We start from the raw sequence: 17,363 nt of genomic DNA on the forward strand, positions 1-17,363 counted from the left end.
CGGAAAATTAGCCCGAACTTTCGCGTCTTTGAAAATCGACTTTTTTAGTCTTACGTGTGATATACATGTATGTATACACGCAACGAACTAGGAGAGAAATCAAAATACAGCTTTTATTGCAAATATGAAAACTTGAGAAAGAAAGGAATTACGAAGAGGCTGTACAGCGAAATTCACTTGGCTTTACGACGGGCTGCCGGAGCGAATAGAAGGGATGAAAAAAATTCTGAAAAATAACCTCACGTAATTTACAGACGACCTCCAGGGCTTAAGAAACCATCTATCTTGCGATACACAGTCAGGTACATGTAGTAACGTTATTCAGTCATTTTTCGTTCCCACATTTTGAAGCGTGAGAAAAAAATGTCTGTATGCTAAAAATTTTCAGATTATCCCGAGCGTTTAGGTACACGTAGATTCGCGCTTTCTTTTTCACGGCTCTACATTCTATACTTCTTCTTTGATGTTCTAAACTAATTTATCATATCAAAAGCAATTGTTATACTTACGTGGACGTGACTGTCGATTTTCTTCAATTTTACACAACGTTTGTACCACGATAGCCGTTTCATTTATATTCAAACATGTGTTTCAAGCATCTGACTACCCCGTCGTTTCGCTTTTTCAATTATTCCGAATTACATTATACGAATAATATTTAACTTACAGGCACAGCATTATATTTTGATTCTGGGAAAAAATTATATCGTAATATTATGTACAATAATATGCGTACAATTCTTACATTCAACATGATCACAGAGTTATTGTAGCAACCATTTGCGTTGGCAGAATATACAGTAAAAATTTTACGAGTACAAATTCCGTTCAATTATCTCAAATTGGCCGGTCTTCCGTACTTTTTTCGTAAAAGTTTTTCTTCTTCCCTAATGTAATGGCTAAAAGTACAAAAAAAAATCTTTTGCGTAAGTATCTTTTCGACCATTTCTCTTTTTTTTTCTCTTCACGAAGACAGTTCAAGAAAATGAAATCCACTATCGCGTTCATTGAAAAAGGTGAAGTAATGAAAAATGCGATGATCATGCGATGAAGAACAAAAATTAACATTTCAAAACTATGACGGATCACGTATCACGACATATTTTGTACTCGAATATGTAAATGAACCCTCAAGGAATCATATAAATTTTTAACGTAACGTGCACAAGTATATTGCTTGTACGCATCGTTATTTCCCAACGAAATGCATTATTTATCTATCATAGACACCCTAACTTCGATATGTTATAAATTGATTGCAAATAAAAAGTATTCGTGTAAAAAAGTAGATAGTAAAAAACAAACGATAAGAATTAAACGATAACGATAAATCGTAGAAAAGTTTTTTGTGACGTTTTGTCTTTTCGTTTCATTATAAACTTTGAGCTCTCAAGTCTGTACTATATAATTATAAATAAAGTTCGGAAGGAATTACAACGTTTTATCTATACATCGAATTAATACGTGGGATTGTTTTCCGACAGCAACAATCGACTAGTTACTTGTAAAAGGCACCGGTTCTAAAAAGCACGATATAATTACAGTAATGATGACACCACAATTGGATTCTGTACATGTTCGAAGGCCGACGATGACTGATCTCAAGGAGATAAAAGCCAGTCTTAACCGTTTTCCTCCCAAAATGCTCTTCAATCCTGTTCCCTAACTTTGTTCCATTTCCATTTCCTTTTCCTTTTCCTTCTCCTTATCTTCTTCTCGGTGAAAAAGAAGAAAACGGGGGAAAAAAAACCAACAAAATGACAAAAATGCGTCCGCCGCAGGCAGGGTGGAATCCGATGATCGAGTCCTCGTGTTATCAAATCGCGGACTAGACGACCGAGTAATCGTTGATCAACGCCTCGCCAAAGTGTGTCACGACATAGTCGTGGTAGTACATCATTATACAGAGTGGTTGGCCGATTATTAGACTAGCCCAAACGATAATGTTGCCCCATCTCGCCCCGCAACGGACCTCGACGATCCTGCTAAGCGCCGACAAAGGTATCTGACAAATTGAAAATATCCCACGTGTTATTGCGGCGTTTTCGAGTTGAAGAAAAATTTGTCCCAACGTGTGAACCTTGGAAATGAAAATTCCCGAAGGTTTTTATCGCTCACCTGACCCATCATCCCCATGAACGCCCATATCTTGAACGTCTTGAGCGGGACGCTGACCAAATATTCGTGAAAGAACGCGCTGATGAAGAAAACGGTGATGCTGGCAACGGTCTTGCTGTATCCCATCTCGACTACGGGGATGTACAAATGTCTACGGAAAGTACGTAAGGCATGAACTGTGCGAAAATAAATACGAGGATGAAACCATAATTTTCCATTCCATCAGCCAGCTTATGGATAATAATAATTCAGGAAACTGATCGTCGTCGAAACGGGTTCGGATGATGACCTAAGGACAGTTGGCCGTGACGGGGATCTCGTTATAAAAGTGCGGAACAGACAGTTCCTTTTTCCAAAAATTTGCGTTAAATCTCCCGATTTTAGCATCTCGTCACTGTCACTCGACACCCTCCGCCATCCGCGACGTAAATAATCTCTGGATCCCACTCACCGCACGGCCCATCGATGTACCGGTAAATTCCAACTCCTCCAGAAGGTGTCGATGTTGTTCGAGTTCCACCAATCACCGTAAAAATTACGGTCAGCAAAGTGCAGCAACTCACCCATCAGATTCAGGTAGGAATGAAAGGATAAGTAGAAAAAGCACAGCCACATCAAGTGGTTTGGAATCTGTGAAGGAAAATTGAGCCGTAGTAATTTTTCCCCCCTTCCCTCGTTTTTTTTTTTTTTTTTTTGGTTTTTTTTTTTGAAACTCGAAGAATTGACGCCATTGCCGTTTATAATTGATGGGTGGGTGGGAGGGAGGGTGAGGGGGGGGGGGGGGGGGGGGGGAGTTTAGTCGCGAAGAGGGGATTAAATTGACGTGACCCTTTTTCAGCTTGGATAGGGTGGAAAATTTGAGTTTAAAAATTCACGACTCGATTGTTCTTTTCGTAAGAAAATCACAAGAGGTAGCATACAGAGCGACGGCTGCGTCGATTCTTTTTTTTTTTTTTAATCATCCCTTACACAGTATTGACGAACCTCTTACAGCGACAAAATGACAACGAGTAAAGACTGATAAAGCAATGGGACAATTTGAGCCAGAGGCGAACGAATTCTTGTATATAGGTATCTCGATGCTCGTACGTATGTGAAACCGTTCCTTGGGAGTTAGAAGTAAGTTTCAATGGTCGTAAATACGTACGTGAACCGCAAGAAAGAAAAGTTTGAACAACAGTAAAGTACGGAATCGTAATGTCGCAAGGACCGTATCATATAGTGGTGATAAAACAGTAGAAGCTAAAGGAAGAAAGAAATAGTAGAAAAGGCTTCATATAACTTCTGGCTGCAGTGCAGCGGCGTGTAAGGTGCATCAAGGTAGGTATGTACGTATACAACGTGTATGTGTATGTATATATATATATATACGCACACATACATATACATGTACGTGTATACGCATTACACACAGACGTACGAGGATCGGTAAGAAAACAAAATTAAAAAGCCTCAGAGAAACGGAAGTTTCTCGCTTGGAGGAAAGACCTCGGGAAAATAGAGTTGGGGGCTCGTATGTGGGGAGGAAGTTCACCCTTCCCTTTGTCGATGCTGCAACATTATTAACCCCTTTGCGGGCCGGAACTGGCGACTACGTCGAGAGGAATGTTCGGACAGAGACCGAGACGAGTCATCCTCGTAATGTCAGGAATGCGATGCGAGGGATCGACGCGGCCCTTCGATGATGGGGGAGGAAACGGAAAGTCGGTATCCCGGGTTTGCTTGTTGGGTGCGTAAATTTGACGACGACGATCGACGATGATTCGGATGTACGCTAATCGAGTTTGGAATAAATTTTACCGAAGAAAACCGATGCGTTATAATCGATTGAACATCCGCGAGGACGGTAAGAAAGAATGGAATTGTAAAAAGTTGAATTTGGCAAGTTAAGGAGAAGAGGGGATCCACGGTGGTTTGTTTCCAAGTACGTATGTATATGTATGAGATTCGTTGGAACGGTTCGAGATTTCCCGCTGTCGGGAAGAATCGAATCAGATCCAATTAACACGACAAGGAGTTAACAAATATTTGCTCAAGCGGAAGAAACAATTTCAAATACTTACAGCGAGCTTAAGAAGACGCTCCGAAGCTTTGGCGACGTCCATATTCTGAAACATAAACAACAGAGTCTGAAAATGATAACACGTATACATAGTATATTGTATATACCTACTACCCACCCACGCACACACATATACATATATATATATATATATATATATATATATTGTATACGTATAGATAGATGTACAATTGAACAAACAAGGGTCGAGCTGGGAAATGGTAGGATGATGTTGCAGGGAAAACGTTGTAATGCCTTTAAAACGCAGGTGCGGAGGCGACGAATCGTATAACAAACCGGAGAAATTTATCTCCGAGTCTCCTTTCTCCTCGCGCGCTTTACTGCCGAGGGCTTTGATAATTTCCTCAACTCCCCTAATTATTCATTCGTAAAATTATATAATTAAATGAGGAAAATAAACAATGAATCCTGCAGTATAAACTCTCGACACAGCTGCGCCGATTTGAAAATGAAAAAATACAAAAAAAAAAAAAAAAAACAAAAATTACGAGATACACAGCGACAGCTGCAGCAGCAGCAGCAGAAGCAAAAGCAGCATGACAATTCTTTACTCCCGATCTATTTCTTCGGCGTGTCAAGTCACCGAATTTCTATACCCGGCCAACAAACCTCCCGAGTAAATGGTTAAGGCTTCTCCTAAGTGCTTTTCATTCTATTTATTTAACCGTACCAGCTTCTTCTTTCCCGATGGCGCGGAAGCCTCGCGTTCTCTCCTCGAAACAGGCAGGTTATATATATATATATAATAAATATACAACCCTGCACCGCAACTTACTTTTCCCTGACAGCCACCCAGCTGGTTACCGGCTTGGTTAAATTAATGCAAATCTTCAAATCCCCCGACAGGTAGGTAACAAAAAATAAAAGTAACGAAGATTAATAAGCCTAATTTATGTATTTACGGGAGTGAAAACGCGGGAATGCACTCTGCTCGATAAAATTCTGATGAATTGAAATCTTTACCCTTGAGTATCTTCGCGCCGAGTCTCCTCGCGCTTGACGCGTGTAAATTCACGAAAGCTTTGTTTAGTAATGCCGGTTTACACGACGAAAGTTTCACGTGTTAAAGTCAAACGACAAAACTCACCGTACCGTACGAATATTGAAATTAACTTCCGCGTCTTCCCTACGACGAAAGGGACGCTTTTCAAGCAAAAATTTCTCCATCTTCACATCACGTTTTTATACGTATAAAATATATGTACTTGTATGCGTTTGTACGCGTATGAGACGCCTTTATTATACCGAAGCATTTAGTAGGTAGAAATTTGCGTAAACTCCCGAGATGAACATGACAAGGGAATCGCAATAAAAGTTGCACGTATGTATCGGTATTACATACATCTGTACAATACGAGAAGCCGCTATGCACGGAGCTGTTGGATGGACGGAATTAATGTAAGTCACCTAAAGAAGGTGACGCATAAAATTTCATTCTTAGGAGGAGTTTAATATCTCTCCGACACGTTTCGCCAACTCGCAATAAAATGAAATCCCGCGCGGACGTATTTAATACATACATCTACATACGTACGAAGGCGTATATACGTACGTTTGTATATTATGGCGGCTCACACGTACAACAGAGACACAATTTAATAAATGCGAAAGAGAACAATATGCAAGAACTGGAATGAAATTATTAAACTGCGATATTGTTGCCACCGGGAAATTTAGAGAAGTTAATAGACACGCAGCTAAGCCAAATTCAGATTGACGTTCGTATGTTTTTCCGTATAATACGAGAAAAGAAAATTCACAGCGACGTCTGAAACTAATGCGGAATTTCCCGTTTAACCGGGACCTGTTGAACTGATCTGTTCCCAGGAAATTTCTCAAGCACGAATGACGCGGGAATCGACGAACTGGACGATTTCCATTTGTTCAAGAACAGCGAGTAATGCCATTTTCCAAAGCTGCAAGCTCCCGGATCACTCCCCGATCAGCTGAAATGAAATATACACAGGTTTATATGTACGTGTGCGCGTATATACAAGTATATACGTCTGGCGAGTAAGCTCCGGTAATCTATCTGAATCCGGCAGCGCCGCCCGAGTGAATGCACTACGTTTCAAGTGGTAACGTAAATAATTAAAGGGTTGTTCCGGATCCCACGGTGGTAGGACGACGCCAGAAATCTTTCCTGAAAGCTTTCCATTAGCTCCGCTTTCCCCGTTTTCCTCGTGTACCCCGAAGCCGAAAGCTTTAAAATACATTGGCTCGTTGTGTCGCTGTGCAGCTTTATTCGAAGAGACAAAACCCCCGTGTTGTACCTCATACCTGGAGCTTACATTATAAACACCCAGAGACATACATACACACGAGGAAATTTCACAAGTTCGAGCTCGTATACCTGTGTGTAGAGAAAAAACACGAGAAGAAAGTGTGAGAAAATGAGAAAACTCGCGCGTTTCCGTTTTCGAGTGAAATTCAACGCGAAGGATTTTTCGAAACAATCAAACTCCTCGACGAGCGAATATTTACGCGCTAATTTACCTCCTCAAATATTTTCAACGAGTCACGAAAAGGAGGTTGGCAATACCGAGGAAGATATCGCTTATAACCGCATAATAAAAATCGCTTCAAGAGTTTGTTATTATAAGATTGATTCCCCGGGTGGAGGAGGAGAAGGAGGAGGAGGAGGAGGAGGAGGAGGAGGAAGTCCCCGCACAGCGTTATAGAGGAGGGGAAGAGGAGACCGCATCAGACGCTAATTGGATTTCTCAAATAGAGGCAATCAATCTTGAGATAATGGGTGTCTAAATGGACAATGAAGGGGTAGGAGGATATACAACCCGAACCCGTGCGGTGGTGAGTTGATAGTTGATAGTTTGTTGTTCACAGAGCATATCCCTTTGCCCGGCTCTGTATCGCGGGTATTCCCGTTACAGGAGCTTCCTGATAGCTTTGCAGTTGTTAGAGCTAGGCCGCAAAACCGCTGCAGGTTCCAGGCAACGCGGATGGTTTATAGACGGCTCGTATTTTGTCATCCGTGAATAGAGTTCGACCATAGTTGTAAAAAGCTGATCCGAAAGCTCTGGACAAGCATCGTTCCTGACAAGATAATATGCCTGACAACGAGTACAAGAAATTTCACTGCAATAAGTGTATTAGGTACTGACAACGAGTAAAAAGCCGTTGAAATATCGATACAATCGATCGATATCGAACGGAAAACAGCAATCGCGACGGTCTGTTCGTTATTCATTATAGAAACTGTAAGCAAACAACTGTCCGAATTGATTAATCATTCAAACCGTGTAATCAAGCATGTCGCGTAGAGATACATCGGTGAGTATAAGTTGGACTCTTCGTTAACGGGGGATGTATTATTGACCGGCGAAACTATGACGGGGGAAAGAGTGTCGGTTGAGATTTAGGGAAGAGCTGACGAAGAGGAAGAATCTGGGTCGCGAGAATTGTCGACAATGAAAAAGCGCGAGAAGCTGCCTATGATCAGTGACGTATGTAATACCCGGGTGCACGGGGGGAGGAGGAGGAGGAGGAGGAGGAGGAGGAGGAGGAGAAGGAGGATCAGGTTTGAAGGATAAAACCTTTTTCACCCCTTCTTCGTACAATACAAGCGAGAGAAGAAAAACAGATTAATTCAAGACAGTAACGCGGTGTATCGGAATAGATATTCGACGAAGTGATCGTTTCCGTGTAGAAATTTCCGCGAGAAAAAAGAAAGCTTTATTTTCTTCGTGCCAAATATACGCGCACATACGTGTTTCTTGATAAACATTTTAGCCGCCGCCGTTCACTCGGGTGAAAATTCAACCGTCATACCAGCTGCAGTGATAAAACGTTATCGACAGCGTGAAAATATTACCCCGAACGGAACCCCGATGTTGTACGTCACTGATCACACGTATTATACGCCGAACACTGTGCCCAGCTTGTAGATACGGGGAACAAAGAAGCGGGTGAAGTTGTTTGACGAGCAATCGACAAGACAAGACATTGATCAGGTATGGGAGTAAGAAACAAAAGTAAAGTGGCAGGTGAAAGAGAAAGAGAAAAATAAAATAAAAGAAGAAGAATAAAAAAAAAAAAAAAAAACATAATGATAAAGCGAGTGTTCTATGCGCTCTAGTCAAGATTGAAGAGCTTTTTTCCCTTCTTTTCCCTGTTGTAGAAGTGAAAAATAACGGGGAAAAAAAAAACCATGTGTATACCCAAGCTATCCGCTATCCGCTATCCAGTATTTCGAAGAGCTATTTTTCATCTTTCGCGATTGTCTATACATTGCAAAGATCTTCGCGTACAACAATCAACCGTATAACTTATTTTAGACTTGTCAAATTAAGATTTATATCTTAAGCGTATACGTATATTTTCGTCACGGTTATACACTCGATACGACGTGTGGTGTCGGACTCGTTTGTCGGGAAGAGAATTTTCGTCCGCTTCCATGAACGAAATATGATCTATGTTACCGGTATAAGTTGATAAAATACTCACGCTGAACGGGATCAATGAATTTTTCACCGACGGGATCATCCACTGCTGAAACAACGACATCACCACTTGGCATCCGACGACCACCTCCAATATGCGTTTGATGAGGAAACTGAAATCGAAAGCGTTACGTGTAGAGTGAAAAAATGATCGAATACTCGACTGATTTCGCAACGTGAAAATCCGAACTGAATCGTACCATAATCGTGCGTTTCACCTTTTGATCGGACGGGATGAGAAGAAGATTGTAAAAATGAAGTTTATAAAACGAGGTGAGGCTGATTCGAGCCTTTGTAAATCGTTAAGACCACAGCGTGCAACGTATAAAGCGGTGTAGTTTTGTCCGACGCGATAAACGAAACGTAGGTGGGATATCAAAGTTTACAAGTTAGTTGAACCAAAGTTGTTTTATCCTCGATAGAATCGGCCACTTGAATATCTAACTTTACGACTATTTCCCTCTTAAGAGTTGAGAGTTGGTAAAAGTTTATACACGAGATCCCCGGCGTTAAAAAGAAACTACAGCCTCGTGCCGGGTTGGTAGACCAGTTTGGCGAAGCACCGATCTCGAGAAACCAGAGGCGTTTCGCTGTCCGGGTTGATGAGTGCTTTTTTTTTTTTCTACGTTATTATTGAATTATCGAGCGGGCACCACCGGCGAATAAATTGCCTTCGTCGACGATTAGCGTCGCGACGCTTCGCGTTGTTCACCGTCAAGGCCGCGAGAATGTGATAAACGCCAATCTTTCGGCGGCCCCTTGACGCTGAGGGTATTACATGCCCGATCAAATTGTCTCTCCATCATGATTTCCTCTCGCGATGGAAATTGAACGTACACCCGCCTAATGTAGCCACTATCCCGAAACACCCGAGAACGAGACTCGAGATTTGTTTGCGTTCAATCGTAAATTTTTACTAAAATTTACTTCGATAACCTTTAACGCTTCTGTTTGTTTGTTGTCCGCTTCGGACGTATATCACGATGAATCTGTGAAAACTGTTCTTACCGTTTGCGGATCCGTTGCGTTCTGGGAAAATTCAATTCGTAGCAGAGAGTCGGTGCAAGAATGTAGTAGTAGACGTCGGCCAAATTCAAGTTGTCCGGATACTGAACGAGCTCGGTACTGCCGTTGGTTTCATCCCCATTATCCTTCGGCAACTTTGCGTTCTGCTTTGCTTTGGTGGCTGCAGCGGCGAAAAAAAGAAAAAAACATCGTTCAATTAAGACTTTCTCCGACTGCAGAATATGCCGCGGTTTCTAGCCCATGTATAATTCTATCTATTCACACTGAATCCCACCGCAACTAAGACGCCGGATCCGTTCATCCGATAAAAATTTTCTCCACCTTCAAGGTGTCTCGCGCAATTTCAAAAGCACAGGAATTAAATTCGCGCTTGACAGCGTTGTTGTTAGGTTATTATTCTTCATCTTGTTGTTATTTTTCGAGATATCGGAGAAGAAGAAAATTAAACGAGGAGATGAAAATCAAGTGTGTAAGCATTTGCAGGATGCTTGAAAACTGCGCTGCAAAGGAAACACGTAACCTGCAATATGAGAGGGACGTTGTAAAAGTAAACGGTGAAAGATCAAGCGAATTTTAGTCTCAAACGCTTCCCGGGGAAAGGAAATTTTCTCTAGCTCCGTGCTGCATAGAGGCGTAGAAATAGTTGGGTAAAGAGGCTCTTTCAATTTCGTTAACGAAACAACAAAACAAAGTCCGCCTTTCAGTCCGAAACGGTGGCAGCAGCAGCAGCAGCAGCAGAATCGCTCCAAAGGTCTGAAAAACGTTCCGAGCGATCTTTCGAGCACGAAGAATAATCGACGACGCGATGTTTCCCTCTTTTCATTTAGCCAATTCGCTTCACACGCCTCCTCCTCACTTGTTGCCCAATCCCTGCTATTACACGCTCGGCGTAAGTAAAGAGCTGCATTGGCAGTCAGTGACTTTTGAGGTGTAAAAAAAACGAGCGTCTCTCGCCTGCACAATTTTCCACCCTTTCACACGGTACGGGAATAGGTTAAAAGAAAGGTACGAGACGTGAGAATAAATTATACCCATAGAGAATCAAAGTGCTCTACTTTTTACCCGCCGAGAGAAATTCCGTGTACGTGCATGCAACATACGTGTGTAAGTAAGACACAGACGAAGAGCAGAAAGCTTCCCGGCGTGCGCCTCTCTCCCATGAGTGTACACACATGCATGATGCAGATGTTCACGCACTTTTTCGTACCGTCTACCCTTTATATTCCCGGACTACCGCGGAGCATCCCCCCTCCCCTCCCCATCACCACCGCTACTTTATGCGCAAGAGAGAAATAAGCTTAGGAAACTAAAAAAGTTTCACCGTGTTGCAGTTGCATCCCGAGAAAGCACGCGGCAACGGGGGTTACACTGTGTGAACTTCTTTTCACCCGCAACGGCAACGCTCGGTACTGCACTCAATTCACTTTCCATCATTTCCGTAGGGTTTTACCCTTGCAGGGTTTTCAGCCGCGAATTTAAGCTCGTTCAAAGGAACCATGTTTTTTATTGTATTTTTTTCTTTATTTTTTTTTTCCTTTTCTCTCTTCGACACAAGCGCAATTGGCACCGGAGTGATTTTGCAACGACTCGCGGAACGTGCTTAGAGGAAAATACGCTCTGCGAAAAGCCACTCAAAGGTATAGTTTCATTGATAACGTGTTTAAATAGGATGGGAATAAAAACGGGATGAAAAATACGCGATTCTGTATCGAAGAACTTGGGTAAACTGCAACTGCGCTTCCTTTCCCAGGCTATTTGGCCCCATTCAATTCTGCCTGCAGCCTCAAGACGGCGAAGAGGCAACCGGGAGTCCCTCGCCTCTCTACGGGATCAGGAATCTCTATTCGACGTCCCGATTCACGTGAAAGTCAACGCCGTCCTAGTTTCCTCGGTTCCCTGCAAAGCGGCGTTAAAAGTAGCGAAACAAGAAATTACATCTGACAATTTCCACCCGCGCATTGCATTGTAATGGCGAAAATTAAGCGCGATACTTTACGAGTTGGGTCTTCCAACTTCGTACGTCGTTTCGCATCTTTTTTTTCACCTCCGCCATCGGATATATCAGGGAGTTTGTTCGACAAGTAATTACGTATTCTTACCGAATCTTGGGAAAGACGCTTGCGCAATTTTCATGCCAAGGGGTGTTTTACTGATTGTGAGAAAAAAGTAACACCGCGGTTACAATGTATATTTCATGATTACTTGTCGTTGGATAAAAAGTTTTAAATCTTGATTTCTTAGTTAGGCATTTCTTAATTGAAAACTCAAAGTGCACAAATGAAATCACTTCATATTGACAACGACCGACCTTGTCTTTTGCCAATTGACGCATTTTAAAATAACTACGTTTGACTTCTATTTCTAAGCATATATTATATTCCGAATTAACTTTTGTTACTGTGTTCCAACCCATTTATTTTAAATAAATCTTCCGTCTTTATGTTTAATTCGAATTAAATACCGAGCCCTTAATTATCGTCCATTGTTTTACCAAGATTATATCAGCAAATACTTTATCAAGAAAAGGTAAGTGCCACCCTTTGATTACAGGAGCTCATTTCCTCTCAATACGAGCTTAACCAAGAAAGGAAAATTCAGCGTTCATTTCAGGTAAATCGTGTTTAGGAACTTTGAATTAGAACCAGCGTTGAATTATCGGGGCGAGTTGCTTCTACCGTAAATGAACAATAGTCTTAATTATTAATACAGAATTTTATTTCAATATTATTGATTTCAGCGTGAATTCGGAGATTGCGAAATTAATTCGAATCACACGGACACCGTGATTGCTTGAGTGAATGGCCTCTTTTTCCACGAACCCCGAAAAATTTCTGTGTGCATGTTAAGCAAGATAATGTAACGGAGAAATTGAGTAATCCCCGAGAACGAGAAACCAAATTTATTCCTTCAAAATTATTCCATTACTTTGCCGACGGATATAATCAGTCTTAAATTAACTCCGAACAAGAGTCGCGAATTCCGCAGCGCTGCTAATTTGTAAATTCAACATTACATGTAGTTAAAGTGACTTTCATGAAGAATTCGCTTCAAAACTCCGATAATTTATTCGAATTAAAAAAGTTGCCAAAGTCAAATTAACAGGAATTTGACGTAGAATTTTCACGTCACTGCGTGAAAAACCTTGTCCAATTTCGATTATTTTCTTTTTCGCTGATGTACCAAAACCGAAATAATAAGAAAACAAGTGGCTTTATGCCGACAGCGAGAAAGCCCTCGAACTTCTCTTTTTCACACTGCCGATTCCAAGTTCAGGGAAAAACAAAATATCGTTATCCAATTCAAATTCGTGATTGACGATTCAAAAGCTCTTGGATACCATATTGCATAATAATATTACGATTTTTTTTTTTTAATTTGAACCACTGAAATGGATCCAGGATTATAAACTTTGGAATTTTAACCTTGGATTCGTATTTCCACCAAAATTCGAATAAGCGAAACGGGAAGTTGAAAAAGAAATTATTGAAAGTGGAAAAAATTTTGCGAAGAAGCAGCAGACAGACCATCTCGCGGAGAAAATTTTACACGCAGTTTTGATTAATTTCCGGACACTAAAAATTAGAAGAAAGAAAAAAAGTAAAAAACGGTACAAGCTCGTAATAACTCGGTGGGCGATAATTAACGGCAAGCGGGTCTGATTACCGTTTACATTGGCAGGCATATTTCGTTGTTCGGCCAATGTTTGCGTAGGGTAAGTCGAAGCCAGGGAAATGAGTAGAGAACTCGTCGATGGTTCTAGATTTAAAGTGACGCTTTACCGGAGAATCGCTGATGATAGCAAAAGCGTCCGACTGCTGCAGCGTGAAATCTGCATTCGTAACTGATCCGTGGCAGACGGGCACGGACGTACAGGAGTGAGAAACTGATAGAATTCCTTCAATTATCCAAATCCGATAGATGATCCAATCTGGAATTCAAATAAGCCGTAGCAAGAGATGAACCCGGTCTATATCCACGCCCGACTATCGCAACTCACGCGCTACATCCTGTTATCGAAAATCTAAGGCTCGCGGGGGAGGGAAAGAGGGAGGTGAAATCGCGGAGAATCGGAAAGGAGGCAAGAGGGACACCGACGACGGCACAGAAACACCAGTGGAAAGCCGTCAGTGCAACAATGGACGCCTGCCGTGTAATAAGCGCGAAGAATTCGCCCCAAATGAAATTCCAGTCTATTCTTTCCCGATTCTTTTCCCTCTTTTCTCCCTCTCTATCTCCGGCCTTTCATTTTTTGTTTTTTTTTCTTGCTTTCTTGTTTCGTTTCTTTGTTGTTTGTTTTTTCACCTCGCAGAGAGCTCTCCTCTTACTCCTACTTTTGTATTCAGATCTCGTCCTCCGATGCCTCTTCTCCTCATCTCCTATATTCCATTGTTATAGGTTGTACGCGTACAGCTGACTTATTCCTATTCGAGAATTCGCGTTTTAATTGTCACCGTTTCCCGGGTCAGTACTTTTTACCACATTCATGCATGAGATCGGGTTTATTAATTTAAGAAATAATTTTCTACGAGATTTCGACGAGGATACGATGTTTTCGTGAATTCTGAACGCAAACTTTCTCAAGTAGCAAAGCTCTTGTATACCAACGGGAACGGCATTAAGATTATTGGTTTCAGAGAAAATATAGTTTTTTTTTTTTTTCTTTTTGTTAGTAAAGAGCCATCGCACTAAATCCCTGCGATATACGTTTAATAACCCGAAACGCAATCACAGCTTCAATGGGGACGATTTTCACTGACAATCAGGCAAAGCTCTGCAGCGAGTCGGAGTCAAAATCACGACGCGTTATTATATGTATAATAATAATAATGTCATAATAATTATAACGCGTCAATCATACCGACGATCAGAGTTGCGGGTTATTCGAGGCAGTCGGTAGATCATCAAGTCTTGATTATACAAACCCTGTGTGCCTACACGTCGCGTTTACGTACATGCACACATATATATATACCTAATATATACGTATATAGATATATACGTGAGAGTCGAATTTTCCGCGTGAAATGCGCGCGCTTATTATACGTATATACTAATATACTTATGTATAGGGCAAGGCGTGCAAATGGCAGGCCGCGTGTCGAGGAGCAATTATGGAAGGTGCTCAAAATTGCTCACGGAACACTAGGAATTGTCTTTGATGATCATTCTGCCGTAATAACGTTTGATTACGCCTTCGGCATACGCAGCTGACATACATCCACACTTACACAGGTTCGGGTACGTAACTCGTCTCTCGTATGTGATACACATGTTTATACATACCGGAAAGCTTGCTGAATAACTAACGCGCCGAAGCCTGAATTATACTCTAGTTCCTGGGCCTTGAATTCGGAAGGGATCGTTACACTTTGCAGGAAGCGATTTTTTTTTTTTTTCTTTTTTTTTTGCCGAATTTTATTCATACTGACGGGAAAAAAGTATACGCCTTGAAAATTTCGTCGATATATGAGTTTAAAAAAAAAAAAGAAGGAAAAACATTAAGGAATCTCTTCTATAAATTCCGATACCTTAATTTCCAGCAAAAGTTTGGAGAAAAATTCCTCCGCCAAGCTGCGACCAGAGGAAGGATCAAAGACGAAGTACGAAGGATAAGAAATTAGGAGTTCGGGAAGATATAAAAAGGAGAAAGGGTGGATGGAAGGAGAGTTGGCGAAGTTGCGAGCTACCGACAATCGATACGCGTACGTGTTACGATTTGTCTATATAGTTCAAAACAGCCCACAGGTGAAAATTGCGGAAGATTCTGCGGTGTGGAGGAGAATTGCCGAGGAAGTAGGTATCATAGGTATCAGAGTTTCCCTGTTCACGCTGCGAGAGTTAATTTGTTGGATTCATTGCGCTTCCTCATTGGGGTCGTTACGGGAAATAGAGACCGAGTCCTGCGGGTTATATCGTGTGAAGTTGGAGGAGTTTGGGGAACGGTGAGAAGAGATAAAAATCTTTCAACATGTCCTCAAGACCACGTTCGACAAACCTGAAATTACTTCGGGCAACGGAGGTTGATTGAAAAGAAAAGAAAAGAAAAGAAAAGAAAAGAAAACGGTGAAGTATAAGAAGAGCAGAAGAATAAGAAGAAACAAGAAAACACCGAAACGTTGTGTCGGATCGATTTCAACAATCACTATCGGCAGACGTTCTCTCCAAATATTCCGAATTCGGTAAGATTTTTCACTATCGATTATTTCGATCTCGTAACTGCGCGATAACAAAATCTTCGCATCTCGATATTTACGCGACAAAGTAAACAACTAATTCATACGCGTTACATCTACATATAACATAAAAATGTCCTGTACACAACAAATTGAAATCGTACCTACTCACATTTCGATTGTTCAATAATGTAGTATACGATCGTCCGAATAAAGACAGTAAATAAGCAATTTGAAAGTATCGTAAACGATAACGTACAAGTCTCCAGTTTAATATAAAAACGAAGATTTGCTTGAGAAGGGAAAGGAAGAAAAAAAAAGAAGAAATCAAATTTCACCTGATACACCTACACGTAGCGAAGAAACAAATATACGGTTATTTTATATTCTTTACCTTCCTTTCTTATACCCGAGCTGTTCAGTTCTTTGAGGACATGAATTTTCTTTATTAGGGTAAAATTATCGTTGCGCAATTTCGGCGGCCTCTCTCTCTCTCTCTCTCTCTTTCTCTCTCGCTCTCCTTCCGCTCAGTCCTCTCGTGTCTTGGAAGAGACGGTCGAGTTCTTGTGTTATAACAACGAGAAAACTACATTGACCTCGCGTGACGAAGAGGCATTCGACGCTGATGAATTTTCTTAACTACATATACTCTCTCTCTCTCTCTCTCTCTCTCTCTCTCTCTCTCTCTCTCTCTCTCTATCCCATCGTCCGTAGAATGTTTTATACAGCTATATAATACAGTTGCCCCCTTCCTCCCCCTGTCAATAACGTGATCAAAACTCTATGGGAGTTTAGGGTTGCGATGGTGGTGGTCGTTTACAAACGGAAGGGCGAACCCGAATTATGAAAACGTGTAATTTCACGGGCAATTTTAACCCCGAGAGGCAATGGTTCGGCCCAATCAAAGCGCGACTCGTGAAGTGATGAGTTCTGATCGAGCATTATACCCAGGCTAGGTATACATATGCGTGTGGGTACAGGTTTATACGCACGCAAACAATTTACGACTCCATGCAACTATCGGATTATAAATACATCTAAAATCTTCCAATAAATCGGTGGTTTTACTCTACAGCACCTCGAATTCTTGGGCAATCAGTTTTAAAGGTACAGGCGTCAACTGATCCGGTCGAAAAAGCATTGAAACGAAAACCATCAACCGAAATCTGGCGCATATGCGATTTGTAGAAAATTATTTCCGAACAAAATCAGCTAAGATTCTTCAAAGTTAAATGAAATTTATTACAGCTTTCGATTTGCGTGAGAAGACTTGTCACAAAAATCGAACGTTTTAAACCACATTTGTTGAATTCTTGTATTTTTTTTTATGATGAAAGAATACTATTTCAATTCGCTTACCTTCATAATACCTAAATAAGATTAAGATACACACTTTAAGGGTGTCGAATAAAAAAATTTCGACAGTTATTTCCTGGCGAGCGTCGTAAAACAGTCGGTTCAAAATCCAAAGACGCGATCGAGGGAAATTCTCTGAAATTTTTC

At 41.3% G+C, this 17,363-nt stretch overlaps 1 protein-coding gene across 1 annotated transcript in view; it reads right to left on the reverse strand.

Annotated features, from left to right (window-relative positions):
• Window positions 1-657: 657 nt before the first annotated feature.
• The window catches only part of LOC107218249 (diacylglycerol O-acyltransferase 1), a 57,763-nt gene continuing 41,057 nt past the window's right edge, over window positions 658-17,363 (reverse strand). Inside the window, exons 7-12 of the mRNA XM_015656071.2 lie at window positions 9,670-9,847; window positions 8,666-8,774; window positions 4,182-4,226; window positions 2,570-2,748; window positions 2,119-2,269; window positions 658-2,005 (exon numbers count right to left, since the gene is read on the reverse strand). Of these exons, the coding sequence (XP_015511557.1) occupies window positions 1,829-2,005; window positions 2,119-2,269; window positions 2,570-2,748; window positions 4,182-4,226; window positions 8,666-8,774; window positions 9,670-9,847 (839 nt within the window). The 3' untranslated portion in view covers window positions 658-1,828. The remainder of the gene's footprint in view (window positions 2,006-2,118; window positions 2,270-2,569; window positions 2,749-4,181; window positions 4,227-8,665; window positions 8,775-9,669; window positions 9,848-17,363) is intronic.

Source organism: Neodiprion lecontei, chromosome 2 (genome assembly GCF_021901455.1).
Source record: "Neodiprion lecontei isolate iyNeoLeco1 chromosome 2, iyNeoLeco1.1, whole genome shotgun sequence".
NCBI classification, from domain to species: domain Eukaryota; kingdom Metazoa; phylum Arthropoda; class Insecta; order Hymenoptera; family Diprionidae; genus Neodiprion; species Neodiprion lecontei.